This window comes from Dendrobates tinctorius, unplaced genomic scaffold, assembly GCF_039654945.1.
Source record: "Dendrobates tinctorius isolate UK_male_01 unplaced genomic scaffold, ASM3965494v1 ptg000162l, whole genome shotgun sequence".
In the NCBI taxonomy this organism is placed as follows: Eukaryota; Metazoa; Chordata; class Amphibia; order Anura; family Dendrobatidae; genus Dendrobates; species Dendrobates tinctorius.
Genome location: NW_027361829.1, coordinates 45,433,643 through 45,449,952, shown reverse-complemented (window position 1 = coordinate 45,449,952; position 16,310 = coordinate 45,433,643). Strand labels below are relative to the sequence as shown.

The 16,310-nt window shown below is 42.7% G+C and overlaps 1 protein-coding gene across 1 annotated transcript in view; it reads left to right on the top strand.

The window, feature by feature from the left end:
* The window catches only part of ANLN (anillin, actin binding protein), a 120,584-nt gene that overhangs the window by 19,160 nt on the left and 85,114 nt on the right, over window positions 1-16,310 (top strand). Inside the window, exon 2 of the mRNA XM_073549992.1 lies at window positions 7,452-7,605. Within this exon, the coding sequence (XP_073406093.1) occupies window positions 7,452-7,605 (154 nt within the window). The remainder of the gene's footprint in view (window positions 1-7,451; window positions 7,606-16,310) is intronic.

Genomic DNA, 16,310 nt, shown 5'->3' with positions numbered 1-16,310 from the left:
TAGGGGATAAAAACCTCCCTGGCTGCTTTTTCCCAGCCAGCGCCCTCTCCTAGTGTCCCTCCAGAAGCAATAAGGAGGAAGCTTAATCTAAAGGCGGAAGGGAATGATGACTCTCTGGATGATACGTCAATCCCAGACGAACCTCTGGAAGAAGGCGAAATAATCCTAGACTCAACAGGAGAGATATTATTTCTCCTCAGGTGATATAGTAGACCATTGATTTTTGAGGAGAAGACTGCCCAGACGGGACAAGAAATGTTCAGGGGTCTCCGTTCTAGGAAGAAGCAGGTATTTCCCATTCATATGTACATCTGGGACCTGGTGGTGTCCCATTCATGTAAACATCTGGGCCTAGTGCTAGAGGAGTGGGAATCCCCAGAAAAGAGGCTAACCGTTACGGCGGAGATAAAGGACAGGTTCCCTGTGGACAAAGAAACGGCATCACGCTGGTCAGAGATTCCAAAGGTCGACGTCCAGATTGTGCGGGTAGCTTAAAAAAAAAAAAACACTACCATTTGAGGGTGCCTCACAGTTGAGACACTCTAGAACGCAAGATGGATGGTCTACTGAAGAAATCATAGGAAACCTCGGCATCTTTATTAAATACCAATGCCACATCTACCGGTGTGGCCCAATCGATGTACCATTGGCTGGGGAAGCTGTAGGAACTCCTGCCCACGGGTACTCCCAGAGAGGGGACATCCTAGCTTCTCTACCTCTCCTCCAGAACACAACGGGGTTTTTGGCAGATGCCCCTGCAGAATCTGTAAGAGTGGCAGCAACATTGTCAGGGTCATCAAACTATGTGAGATGAGCACTCTGGCTAAGATCCTGGAGCGGGGACGTGACTTCAAAAATGAAGTTGTGTTCTATCCCCTTCAAAGGGAAATATACATGTTTGGTCCGACCCTCGACGAGCTGTTAGAGAAGGCTTCTTCGGATAAAAGTAGACCTTACCTGAACCTAAGAATAGTTGGAAAAGGCCCTTTCTCCCCCAGCAAGCGCATACACCTCAGTACAAGGGGAAGGGCAAATCGGGTCGCTTTAGCTACTTGAAAGGGGGAAAAGGCAGAAATCTTTTTCTTCCCCACTCCCACAGACCAAATAAGCCGTGACGCCAACACAGTAGGAGGTCACATCTCAAACTTCCTTCCACAGTGGCATAAGATCTGTTCAGATCAATGGACTATAACATCAGTCAGGGAAGGAATAAAGATAGAGTTTTGATTCATGTCCTCCAAAAACAATAAAAACAACTCAACGCTCCTCTCCATAGTTACAGTCCACCTTGATAGCAGGAGTGAAGGGCCTACATCTGCAAGGAGTTTGTATGTTCTCCCCGTGTTTGCTTGGGTTTCCTCCGGGCACTCCGGTTTCCTCCCACACTCCAAAGACATACTGATAGGGAATTTAGATTGTGAGCCCCATCGGGGACAGTGATGAAAATGTGTGCTAACTGTAAAGCGCTGTGGAATATATTAGCGCTATATCAAAATAAAGATTATTATTGTCTACAAAGGTAGTCTCCATAGTCCTGGAATGGGACAGGGGACATTACTCAATCCTGTTCCCCATAAAAGAAGCAAAAACCCCTAAATGGTTACATAACATACAGAAGATTCGAGATGGAATCTGTCAGCTCAGCAGTACCTCTGATAGGGCAGGATTGTGTCATGGCGACAATAGACCTACAGGATGCATATTACCACATCCCGATCCATCCAACTTATCGGAAATTTTTAAGATTCGCAATTGTCCAGGGAGAGCACATAGTCCATTCAGTTCAACGTCCTCCCATTCGGTCTATCGTCGGCCCCACGGATCTTCACAAAGATCATGTCAGAGGTCACGGCATACATCCAGAGGTCAGCACATATGCATAGCTCCATACCTCGACTATTTCTTGTGGGTGGCTCCTTCAGTGCCCATGCTATCGAAACATCTACAGATGACGCCCCAGATCTTATCGTCTCTAGGCTGGATAGTGAACCTCAAGAAGTTAGATATAGTTGTTGCAACAGCAGACATTCTTGGGAGTCCTACTAGACTCGCACAGCCAAACATCTTTCTTGCCCCAACAAAAACAGATCTTGTTAAAATCAAAGATAAAGATACTACAGAGCAAGAAGGTGGTGTCATTAAGATGGGCCATGTCGATTCTTGGATCCATGACATCCTTCATCCAGATGGTAGCATGGGCACAAGCACACACCAGAACGCTTCAGACACACATCCTGACAAACTGGGACGGATCCCCAGAATCCTTGGACAAGAAGATCCGGATGCCGCCTCGCATAAAGACCTCGTTGACATGGTGGCTAAAAACAAAGAATTTGAGCTGAGGGGTTCCCTGGACGCATGACCCAGTGATCACTATGAAAGTAGACGCCAGTGGGAAAGGATGGGGAGCCATGGTCTCCCAGCGTGTATTCCAGGGATGCTGGTGAAATGAAATAAGCCAACGATCCTCAAACTTCAGGTAACTGAAGGCAGTAGAGGAGGTACTCGGGACCGCAGTAGCCCTAGTACAGGAAACCCATGTCAAAATATACTCGGACAACATGACAACAGTTGCCCACCTTCGTCATCAAGGAAGTACAAGGCACAAGAACCTGAAAGCAATATCGGCCAGAATATTCTCGTGGTCCGAAGAACACCTCTTCCTGTCCGCTCTCCATATAAAGGGTGCGGTAAACATGCAAGCTGTTTTTTTGAGTAGAACAGAAATTCATTGAGGGGAATGGAGTCTAGTCTCGGAGGTCTTTCAGATAATGACCAGAAGGTGGGCCCATCCAGATGTAGATCTCTTTGCAAGTGGACAGAACGCAAATGTGGATAAATATTTTTCACTAAATCTAGCCGATCACTGCCTAGGTGTAGATGTGTTAGCCCACCCATGGAGATTCAGACTGGCTTGTGCCTTCCCTCCATTACCAATCCTACCAAGGGTTCTACAAAAAATAAGGTTGGAAAAGCTCAAGATAATCTTGGTAGCACCATTCTGATCCAAAAGAAGTTGGTTTGGTACCCTTTCCTGCTTCAGTGTAGAGGGACCGATGGAGCTACCCCCAGTCAGAAGCCTCCTCCACCAGGGGCCAAGCTTCCATCCGGAATTCGAAAGGTTACATCTGAGTGCCTGGCTTCTGAGTTCTCAATCGTGAAGACCAGAGGTTTTTTCAGAAAAGGTCATTAGGACTCTACAGAAAGGCAGTAACAAACTCAATATGATAATAGATATGGAAGACCTTTATCTCATGGAGTGCACCCGAACAACCTAACCTGCACCAACCGAACTTGGCATGGTTCCTAGATTTTCTGCAAGAAGGGCTATAGAAGGGTCTCGGAACTAGCACCTTCAATGTCCAGGTGGCGGCTCTAAGCTCATATTTTGACCGGACGTTAGCTGACCACTGATGGATTAGGTTTATGATGGCAGCATCTCGCATATGTCCAAGAGCTACATATTTGGTACCTTCCTGGGACCCCAATGTGGTCCTGAAGGGGCTCACACTTCCACCTTTAGGAGACCTTCCTGGTAGCAATAACTACAGCCAGGAGAATAGGTGAATTACAAGTGCTCTCAATCAACGAACCATACATGAAAATCTTAAAGGACCAAATTATTCTGTGTCTGCATCCGTCATTTCTTCCCAAAGTGGTCTCAGAGTTTCACAAATTTCAGGAAATAATTTGTCCCTCCTCCTACCAAGAGCTGGGAAATAAGGAAGAACAGTTCCACACTTTGGACATTTGGAGAACGGTACTCCATTATCTTCAGGTGACGGAAAAAACTAGGAAGGACCAAAACCTGTTTATTCACTTTCGAGGACAGAATAAGGGGAAGAAGATCCATGATCACCAACTGGATCAAGCAAGCAATTTCTGAGGCAAATCATGTCCAACTCCTTCCACCACCATAGATATTTATGGCTCACTCTACGAGAGCAACATCTGTCTCCTGGGCCGAGAATGCTAGTGCCTCCATCAAGCAGATATGCAGAGCTGCTGCCTGGTCCTCGGTCCATAGGTTCTCTAAGCTTTACAGGCTAGATCCGATGTCGGAAGAGGACTTGGCCTTCGGGAGAAAAGTCCTCCGAGCTATAGTTCCTCCCTAAACATTACTCTTGGGTACTGCTCCGGTGTGCTGTCATGGGTGGTTACTAGAGAAAATAGAATTAGGCTGAGTGCAGATGGACTTTTTAGCCCTGCGGATTTTTCCGCGCAGAATTGAAGAAATCCACAGGTCAAATGACCTGCATTTTTCCAGCGGATTTCTTCCATTTTTTCCTGTGGTTTTCCACTGCGGATTCCCCCCTGCGGATTTGGAGACAGGGGAGATGGAAAACTGCACAAAAGTAACATGCTGCGGATTTTGTACCGCAGGAAAACCGCGTGGAAAAATTCGCAGCGTCTGCACAGCGTTTTTTTTTCCATTCATTTTATTGCTACTGTACATCACAATGCGGATATGCAGCGTTTCTGCACGGAAAAATCTGCTGTGGATCCGCTGGATATCCGCATCGTGTGCACACAGCCTTAGACATATCGGTAATTCGATTTCCAGTAACCCATCATGACAGCACAGGTAAATGCCTCCCTTTTGCTTAATTTTTTGTTCTTCTAAGACAAAGAGAATAAAATATAATTTGAAGCATTTCTTCTCCTGTGGTCCTTTATGATAAGACTGAGGGGGGAGAATGTGGGAGAGGTTATTCTTTGATATTTCCCGTCCCTATTAGGAAAGGGGTAACATCCTCCGGTGTGCTGTCATGGTGGGTTACTAGAAACTTAATTACTGGTAAGTCTGATTCTATTTTTTGCAAACTTCTGACTCTGAATTGTATGGTGAGGATGCAGGAGAGCTTTTATTCTGATGACTTTTGCATGATGGCCTTATTTGTGCAGGTGCCAATGAACAGAAGAACAATATACCACAACTCCAGAGTCTGCTAAATCTTTCTGAAGGTCTTTTGCAGTTAAGCGAGGGATTTGATTTGCCTCTAGCAATCCTACGAGGCGATCAGTGAAATTTTGCTTGGTCGTTCAGACATCATTTTGACTTCCACTGTTCCTGGTAATTGCCATTTCTTAATTACATTTCAAACCAAGTAAATGGCAATTTGAAAACGGTTTGCTATCTCATAGCCTTATGCTTTGCATGCCTCTACCATTTTCATCTTCAGAGTGTTAGGCAACTGTTTAGAAGAAGCCATGGCTGATGTGTTTTTGCACAAGATTACAGAAGGCTGGGTTTTTATAAAACTGGGAAATTTGCATAATCTGGTCTTTCCTAATTTAAGATGCTAAGCAAGCCATAATCCTAACTGGCTAAGGTTTGAAACCAAAGGTATCTGAGCACACAAATCTCAATGGATGCCCAAACTTTTGCATTGGCCCTTTTCCGTCTTGTAACTTTTAAAATGTAAAGTGTGTGTGTGTGTGTATGTATGTATGTGTGTGTGTGTATATATATATATATATATATATATATATATATATATATATATATATATATATATATATATAATAATTTGTATTTACTTTGCTGCCTATGATAAAAAGGTAATGTGTCCTCTTTAAAGGGAAGGGAATCAGTCACCCCCTGGACAAACTTAAGCTATTAACTTTTAAGAAAATATACCAAAGAAAATATCATATAGTGAACGTAAATCTCCTTTTAAAGGCAGATTTTTAATATTTCATCCTTAAAAAAAACAAAAACACCTAACCCAGTGTATAAAAGCACGTAAACCAATTGATGCAAAAACAATACTAGACCAATACACCTGCCTGCCAAGACCCTACAATACACCTAGTCTTACTCCTTCCTGTGGAGGTTGGCACCCTAAGAAAACGATTTGGTGCCCCCACTCAGCGTGGACTGTCCCTCTCTTCCCTGATATATCCCTATCACTATAGGTGGGAAAACAATAAAGTGAAGGGAAGAAATGAAAAGGATAGATTCTTATAAAACTATATATAACATATCATAGGTTGCTCTGTGTCTGGCAGCACAAGAGCAAGTAAACAATACAAATTCTCCTAAACACCATGCAAAATCTGTCCACACAATGGACAATGGCAGATCCTCATACACCAGCTCTGAACAAAAACATTATAGCATAAAAAGAGCATATAGCCCAAGATGTAATAGAACTTAGCATTTGTGGGGTGTCCTCAATTTATGCTATCTAGCAGATCCTCATATAGCAGCTCTACACAGTAGCGTTATAGCATAGATAGAAACAACAATATAGAGCAAATTATAATAGGACTTGGCATGAGTTGAGGACACCCCGACGCGTTTCCCCGTTATCACGGTTCATCAGGAGGACTCGATACTGTAGATGCCGGATGAAGCCCCCCCCTTATTGTGTAGGAAGTTTAACTGGCAGTGGATATTTTGATCTTATACTGAACATACCAGGGGTGCTGAGGTGAGAAGCTGGCTTCTAAAGCCCCCGTTACACACTGCGATATCGTTAGCAATATCGCTGTAAAGTCACCGATTTTGTGACGTTGCAGCGATATTACTAGCGATATCGCTGCATGTGATTCTTACCTCCGACCGACTCCCCCGCTGGTTATCGCTGATCGCGCGAGAAGCTGCTGGATCATTCCTCGTCGTCCACTTCCTGCGGCGCTTCGGGATCGTGGTGAGTCGCTAGGTGTAACGGTACCCTAACACTGCTGCCCCCTTTATCTGATGTAATATTGAATGAAAATACTAGGGGTTCTGCTCTAAGGAGAGCCTGCTCACACTGCGGTCCATTCTGTCTATCTGATATAGCACTGGATATTTCAGGGATGCTGATGTGATCAGCTTCTTTTTACACTGCTGTCCATCCTTTTTGAATGACTGCACGTTGTATACATTATCTACAGATCATATTCTTCGACAGGTTTCTGTCAATGTAACAAGGCAGCCTCCATTTTAAAGGTAGTCTGCACAGAATAACTGTTCACAGCGGGGACAAACCTTTAAGTGCACCTTCCTACTTGCTTGTTTTCCTTCTATCTCCACCCCCTGTTTGATAGCTCTAACTTTATGGAGGCAGAGCCGACAGAAAATAAGTAGATGGACCGACCGGTGCATGTTTGGCTACTCCAATGGTATACTGAACTCCTCTACTTGAACAGTAATTCTGTCCCTTTAAAACAATTGTGAATTGCTAATTAAGTGTTTTATTTTGAACATCATTTCCTTAATTTGTTTAATTCCTGGAAAACTATTTTTTTTTTTTTTTTAAAGAAAAAGAATCCAATCATGAAGAAACGAGGAAAATATCTAAAAATCCTTTACTCTAATCTAGATAGTGACATTTTTTCATATCCTCACTGGACGGCCGTAGGATATTAGATCAATGTTTATAGGTCAACTTGCTATTAAAGATATGAAGTGTTTTTTTAGTTTTCTTCATTCATAGTAATATTCTTTTATGTATCAATAGAAATTGCTTGAAAGGACGAGAGCCCGAAGAGAGAATCTGCAGAAGAAAATGGCAGACAGACCAACAGCTGGTGCACGGTCACTAGCTCTATCCAAAAGACCAAGAGAGCCCCTTACAGAGACAAATCATCAGCCTCCTACAGTGGCTGAAGAAGGTAAAAAAAAATATCTGTTGTAAAATGTTAGACACTGCTTAAAATATTTTATATGCACAAAGTGGGATTTATCAAGACTAAACCTTTAGGCTGTGTTCACACGTAGCGTTTTTTTTGCGTTTTCGTGGCGATATTAAGCTCGTGATTTTGCAGCGAAAACGCAAAAAAAAAAAAGCATCCCACGCAATCCTATTGCATTCCGCACATGCTGTGCTAATGCTGCGGATTTTTCCGCGGCAGAATTGCATCGCGGAAAAATACGCAGCATGTTCATTCTTTGTGCGGAATCGCGGGAAAATTAGCGCACACAGGAATGCATTGTTCTGCTTACTTTCCGCATGTGAAGATGGCTTTAAGGTGCAATGATACACTGCGCTGCTGTAGGTATAATTCAAGGAACTTTATTGGTGCCTACACGTTTCCTGAGCTGTCCCAGCTCACTTCATCAGGGCAGCTCAGGAAACGCGTAGGCACCAATAAAGTTCCTTGAATTATACCTACAGCAGTGCAGTGTATCATTGCACCTTAAAGCCATCTTCACTTACAAGTCCTTGGACCCTGTGCAGACTGCAGCAGCTGTTTCATGCGTTTGTAGGTTTTGTGACCGAAGTTTCACAACCCTATCAGGTGAGTCTCTCCTTGCCTCACCATTACAATTGTGTTTTAAAGGTTTCACACAGTGGATGCACCCTGTTATGTTTCTTTTACTTTCCGCATGTGGCTGAGCCCACCATGCAAAAAGTAAGCAGAACATTTGTACCCACAGTGTGGAGGAGAGGAGACTCTCCTCCAGGCTCTGGGCACCATATCCCTGTAAAAAAATAGAATTAAAAAAGAAAAATCGTCAAATTCTCACCTTCCGATGTCCCTCGCAGCGTCACCCGGCCTCAGCGATGCTCCCGGCAGTGTCCCGTTCCCAGTGATGCATTGCGACGATGACCTTTGACGTCGCGGTCTTGCGATACCGTAGCGGTCTCGCAAGACCGCAACGTCATCAAAGGTCATTGTCGCAATGCATCACTGGGAACGGGACCTGCCGGGAGCATCGCGATGATCTGGAACGACTGCGGGGGTGCCGGAAGGTGAGAAAAACACGATTTTTTTTATTTTTAACATTAGATCTTTTTATTACTGATGCTGATAGGCAACCTCAATAGTAAAAAGATGGGCCCATCAGTTTTCCAAGCGATGCTACAGATCGCTTGGAAAACGCTAGCATTCTGCAAGCTAATTACGATTGCAAATCGCTAGTTTTTCCACAGGAAATAGGCTGGAATTAAAATGGTTTTCTCGCATATTTCCCGCGGAATGGAATTACGGAATTCTCGCGGAAATTTCCGCGGCAATTCTGCAACGTGTGCACACACATAGCCTTAGTCTGTATACTGAGGTGCACCTGATTTTATAAAAAAAAAAAGTGCACGCCTTGTAATAATCTTGGCCCTTGTTTTGGGTATTGATAAATTCCCAGCACACTACTGGTAATCAAGCAAGAAAAGTGTTTCCAGGGAGCGTTGAAGTCAGGGCTGTGGAGTCGGAGTTAGTTTTGGTCGGAGTCGGTAGAAATGTACCGACTCCGACTCCAGCTTTAAAAAAAAAATGTATTAATATTTCATAATTGAACTTTCATATGAATTTTTTAAATGTTACTCAAATATATATGTTCTATCAAACTATGAACAACAGTGATAAGCAGTTCTGCTGGAGATAGAGACATTTCTTACTTCTTGTGTCACTGTTCTCCACTGCCCTTATCTAATCTTATACTTGGTTAACCTCATGCTGCCCCAACCCCCCTACTTACAATGTATGAAACTGAAAATGTGTTGCAAATTCTTAGTAGTAAAGCTCCTCCTCTAGACTAGATCATACTAGGTGTGCGTCTTCCAAGCATCTCACAGCTGCCTGCTACTCAGAAAAGGAAGACTGTAAGAAGTATTATCCTTTCAACAAACTTTGCATCAGTTAACTGTGAGTACATGAGGAATAATAACAGTATTACTGACCACTATATCAGTTGTACGACCTGGCAATAATTTTGTACAATTGTTTTTAGGAAAAACAATTGTCATTTGGATTGTGAATGCAGAATTAAAAACCTGAGTGTCAAAGAAGCATCACATTAAATCAGCTGTATTTGAACATTTCACCATCACTCAAGATAGAAAACATTATGTCTGTCAGTGTATGACAAATGATCCAGACGAAAACAAATGCTGTAAAGCCAAGATGAGTGCATATTCAGGCAAAGATAAAAATGCTCCTACCAGAGCTTCTAATCTAAAGAGACATTTACAGCGCTTTCATCCAGAAGTACTGAAAGCAGTGGATGAGAAAGACTGCATCCAAACCAATGAACCAGTGCCCAGCTCTTCCAGCCAAACAAAGGAGCAGAGAACTTTGCAGCCATCAGTTGCAAGATATTTTGTCAGTGACAAAGTTACTGTGACAATGACAGTAGATACATTTAAAAAACAGATCATAGAGCTTGCTGTAAAGGATAGTGTGCCTATTTCATTATTTTCACGACCAGCTTTTATGTGTCTGAGTGGGGAAATGGCCTGCAAGCTTGGTGTTTCTCTGGAGAGAGAGAGAGTATTAGAAAATTAGTAATCGAAGAAGCTTTTAAACAAAAGGAAGAACTTAAAAAAAAAACAAGGGACGCTTTCTGCTTCTTAAAATGGATGCCTGCACACGTCACAGAGTGAACTATTTTGCCATCAATGTCCGATTTGTTTGTGACAAAAATGAAATAGTTACCAAGACATTGGCAGTAAAAGACACCAAAGCTCATCACACCAGTGAGTTTCTCCAGGTCTTGGTGAAAAAGGTTCTGCAAGACTATGAACTTAAAAAAGAGCAAGTTCTGTCGTAACTGACAATGCTTCAAATATGATAAGTACTATTAAGCTAATGAATGAGAGTAATGATGGTGACCAGCAGCTAGAAGAACATTCTGGGTCCACAGACACAGAAATGTTTGAAATAGAGGAACACAGTATTGTAACTGAGGAGCAAACTGAAGTTGCTTCAGATGAACAGCAACATGATAGTTTAGATGATCTTGTTGAAACTGTGTCCAATATGTTCTTTCATTCATCACATGCGCTGTGTTGTGCATACGCTACAGCTGGCTATAAGAAACAGTCTGCAAGAAGGACATGCTGCTGCACTGATTGGCAAGGTGAGAAAATTGGCTACTGTTGCCAGAACCCCTAAAGTTGATTCAATTTTGAAGAGACGTGCTGGAAAAGGGGCAATTATTGATCAAGCCACACGATGGGGCAGTACTTAATGATTCAGCGCTTGGTTGAACTGAAAACCTTTCTTGTAGACATGGCTAACCCTCAACTGACGCTAAATGAAAGTCAGTGGAATCAGGTGACTGAGCTGGAAAAATTGCTAGAGCACCCATTTACAGTGACTAAAAAATTACAAGCAGAGGACTTAACTCCAGGTATTTTCTTAAAGGAGTGGAAGAACCTGATGTTTCGCCTGTCCCAAAGAGGAGGGTTAATTGCAAGTGGCATTGCTACATCAATGAAACGGAGAGAGGAGCTACTATTACAAAATAACATTCTTTTGGCAGCTGTTTATGTAGACCCAATGCATCGGATTCTTCTATATGATCAACAGCTAAGTAAAGGAAAAGAAGCCTGTTTGAAATAGCAGTAAGGATGAAAGGGTTGCAGAACAGTCAGGAGGTACAAGAAGAATTTGTTCGTCCTGCCACATCTTCACCCTCATCATCAACTGATGAAGAATTTAATTTTGAAAAATATTTGGATCACAAGGACCGTGCAAAGCGTTCCCGCATAGAAGAAGTCATCCCCATCAAGGAACACAGCCAGTACATTTCAGCAGAATTTTTCATGTGCACTAAAAGAAATTGAGAAATTTGACCGTTCATCAAAAATAACAGTGCAACAAGCAATTCTTCTGTATCCTGACATTGTCAGAGATGTTGCCCGAGTGGTTACTGCTTTGCCACCAACACAAGCTAGTGTAGAGAGGTTGTTCTCTGCTCTCAAAATAATTAGATCAGATTTGAGGGCATCCATGAAGGAGGATCTGACAGAGGCAATACTTTTTCTGAGGACAAATTTATAGATTTCTTATTAACTGCATAAAAGTGTTTATTGCATATTTACTTACAGTTTAGAAAAGTTTATAAAAGTTATTTGCTATATTCTAACTGTATTCTAATAAATGTAGTTTTTGCTCTAAGTGGTCTGATTACTTATATGATGGCGAGAAACTGAATAAGCACGATGTTTAATATTTTACAACAGTAAATTTGTTGTTATGAATTCGCCATTTATGAAGGAGTCGGAGTCGGAGCCTGATAAAATCCAGGAGTCGGAGTCGCAACTGTGGCTTACCGACTCCACAGCCCTGGTTGAAGTAAACAGTAGTAGACATCCTCAATATTTAATGAATCCAAAAAATGTTAGATATAAAGACAAAAAATTAACCCCTCACCCCCTAAAACTACGCGTTTCCGCAGATGCCTTTTTCAAGTTGTAGCGAACTTAACAACTTGATTTTAGCTTTTTTTTTATATATATATTTTTTAAACTTTTTCACTTTTTACTGTATTTAATAGTCCCCTTAAGAGACTTGAAGCTGCGATTGTTCGTGCTATATGTAGCAGGGCTTAAGGCTAAGTTCACACGTACCGGAACTTTCGCGGAAATTACCGCGAGAATTCCGGAATTCCATTCCACGGGAAAATCGCATTTTAAATTCCCGCGATTTTCCCGCGGAAAAACTAGCATTTTGCAAGCGTATTTAGCTTGCAAAATGCTAGCGTTTTCCAAGCGATCTGTAGCATCGCTTGGAGAACTGATTGACAGCTTGGTCACACTCGTCAAACATAGTGTTTGACAAGTGTGACCAACTTTTTACTACTGAGGCCGCCTATGCAGCATCAGTAGTAAACGATAAAATGTAAAAAAAAATAAAAAATGGTGTTATTCTTACCTTCCGACGTCCCGCGCAGACGTTCCCAGTAATCCTTTGCGAAAATGCCCGCGATGACATCTGTTCTCGCGGGATCGCGGTGATTCGCGATGACGTCACGCGAATGACCGCGATACTTCGCGATCCTGCGAGAACAGACGTCATCGCGGGCATTTTCGCAAAGGATTACTGGGAACGAGAGCGTGGAGAGAAGCGGGAAGGCTGCGCGGGACGTCGGAAGGTAAGAATAACAATATTTTTTATTTTAAATTCTATTTTTTACAGGGATATGGTACCCAAAGCCTGGAGGACAGTCTCCTCTCCTCCGGACCGTGGGTACCATCCGCAAATGTTCTGCTTACTTTCCGCATGGTGTGCACAGCCACATGCAGGAAGTAAGCGGAACAATGCATTCCTATGGGTGCGGGATCGCCGCGATTCCGCAAAATTAATGAGCATGCTGCGGTTTTTACCGCGAAGCGATTCCGCCACTGTAAAAACCGCAGCATTAGCACAGCATTGCGGAATCCCATAGGAATGCATGGATGCTTATTTTTCGCGTTTTCACTGCAAAATCGCGCGGTTAAAACCGCCGTGGAAGCGCGAAAAAAACGCCACGTGTGAACTCAGCCTAAGAGTTTGACAGCGGGACTTAACGGCATGAGAAAATAATCACAAATCATCATCATCATTATATAGCGCCAACATATTCTGCAGCGCTTTACAGTTTGCACTTTGGAACGTGGGAGGAAACCCACGCAAACACAGGGAGAGCATACAAACTCCTTGCAGATGTTGTCCTTGGTGGGATTTGAACCCAGGACTCGAGCGCTGCAAAGCTGTAGTGCTAACCACTGAGCCACCGAGCTGTGCCACAGTTTATTATTGGGCAAAGTGCTATGTAATGTTTTGCACACAGCACTTGGTCATGTTATGCGATAGTGTGTCTCCAACCTTATCTAAAACTTGCATTTTATTTGTTGAATTCCCTGGTGATTTGTAATGCATGAGTCCAGTGGGCAGGCCTAGTCACTGACAGTTTTCTTGTATGACTATGCATGGAGAGATGGCTGCCAATCACTGGCAGGACCGCCTACTGGACACATGAATGCCAATATGGATTTTAACCCTTTAACACAGTGATGTATAGATACATTATTATTGCTGGGATGCCTGCGTAAGGAGATTGCTTAGGAGCTGATCTCCCTCCACACCTGGTAGATGGTAGAGCGAACGTGTGTTGTGCCATGCATCCTTTTCAGGTGCATACGCCTACTGGAGGAGGACATTCAGATGGTCAAAAATCATGCACATCAGAGCGCACGTTTGCTCTGATCGCTACTGTTAACCATTTAAATGCTACTGTAACTCTGACACAAGGGTGGAAGGCGGGGCCGGCATTACCTACTAGATATTGGGGTCAGTCAAGCATGTTCAACAAGAGTACTACGCGCGATAAGACTCAAAGCTACATGCAAGGGAAATAGACTCCACTTTGTAATGAATCCCAAGAAAATTGTATTTATTATTAACACGAGCAAAATGAGCTAGACAGAATGGACCATCTAATTAAAAAGTCTTAATATCACAAAAATGTTAAATAGCCATTCCCCATCTCCATAAGCTGCATATACATATGTATAAGAGCCAGTTTAACCAATTTAAAAATTGTTAACATAAATTAGGCTAGCCAATAATCAAAGATGTGAAGCATAGATAATTTGCCCAGACGACTTGAATGATAAGGTACAAAAATGACTAAATTTGTTAATAGGTGGTTGGGGGGCACCAAAAGCAAATATGGCATCTGATAATGAAGTCGCAGATGGTTGTAGGGTAACTGTTTTCACTCCCTGGCTTTCTGGGACACTTTTTTTTTTTTTTTTTTTGTCCCTTTTGACTCATAGAATCGTAGAGTTGGAAGGGACCTCCTGGGCCATCTGGTCCAACCTCCTGCTCAAGGCAGGATTCACTAAATCATCCCAGACAGATGTCTGTCCAGCCTCTGAAGACTTCTATTGAAGGAGAACTCACCACCTCTCGTGACAGCCTGTTCCACTCATAATCATTCTAACTGTCAAAAAGTTTTTTCTAATGTCTAATCTGTGTCTCCTCCCATTCAGTTTCATCCCATTGCTTCTAGTCTTTCCTGGTGCAAATGAGAATAAATATGATCCTTCAACAATGTGACAGCCCTTGAGATATTTGTAGGCAGCTATTAAGTCTCCTCTCAGTCTTCTCTTTTGCAAGCTAAACATTCCCAAATCCTGCAACCTTTCCTCATAAGACAGGGTTTGCAGATCGGTCACCATTCTGGTCACTCTTTTCTGAACTTGCTCCAGTTTGTTGATGTCTTTTTTAAAATGTGGTGCCCAAAACTGGACACTGTGTTCCAGATGAGGTCTGACCAAAGAGGAGTAGAGGGCAATGACTTCACGTGATCTAGACTGTAGGCTTCTGTCAATACATCCTAGAATTGCATTTGCCTTTTTTGCTGCTGCATCACACTGTTGACTCATTCAGTCTGTGATCTATTAGTATACCCAAGTCTTTTTCATATGTGCTGTTGCTTAGCCCTATTCCTCCCATTCTGTATATGCTTTTTTTCATTTTTATTGCCCATGTCACGGTCACGTGTATCTGGACGCAGCGAGTACCGCAAGGCGAACCCATGTGACGCACGTGACCATGGATACACCGCCTCCAGTGGGGCGAATTTAAATAATAAACACGTGCAGCTGGATACACCGCCTCCAACTGGCGAATTTAGACATTTAACAAAGCATGTACCAGACTCATATTAACTAAGCACCGGATGTGCACACACCCTATAAGTGCCTTATATTACTCCACTGTAGACTAACAGAAAAACCAGAAAACGACAGGAGTTTTAAATAAAATAAATATCCTTTATTGCCACATACAAAAGATAAAATCTTAAAGTGCCTTACGGACAAACAATGTAATCAAATGGACAAACAATGTGATCAAATGGACACCAAAAACCGGGAAATGTGCAGCGGTGATCAAACCATGTCAATCCATATTTCCCTCCCACTATAGTGTTCCCCCCATAACCTCAAAGATGACCTCAAAGATTGCAGTAATACTGAGAAAGCTAGTTGTAACTAGCGAAACGCGCTTTGGGTGTCCCGGGACTTGGCGTCCGTGCTCTGCCGTGTGAGTAGTTACTCTCTATCTCTCCCCTGCCTCCCCCGTTTCCGTGTTTTGCGGACCCCTTTTTTTTTTTTTTTTTTTTTTTACAGGCGCTGCTCAGACTAGAGTAGGACAACATAGGCTATGGATAGCCTGGTCTAATGTTAGCGCTATGAGAGATATTTTTTGTCCTCAGTATTACTGCAATCTTTGAGGTTATGGGGGAACACTATAGTGGGAGGGACATAAGGATTGACATGATTTGATCACCGCTGCACATTTCCCGGTTTTTGGTGTCCATTTGATCACATTGTTTGTCCATTTGATTACATTGTTTGTCCGTATGGCACTTTAAGATTTTATCTTTTGTATGTGGCAATAAAGGATATTTTATTTAAAACTCCTGTCGTTTTCTGTTTTTTGTTTTTTTTTTTAATTTAGACATTACACGTATATACAAGTCTGGAAACCCTGCCTCCAGTAAGGCGAATTTAAACAATAAGGGAAACCTGGGAATCATTAACAATGGTGGGCCCTGCGATAGGGAAGTGGAGATCTCCTGAGCTCCCCTGAGCCAGTGTCCCTGT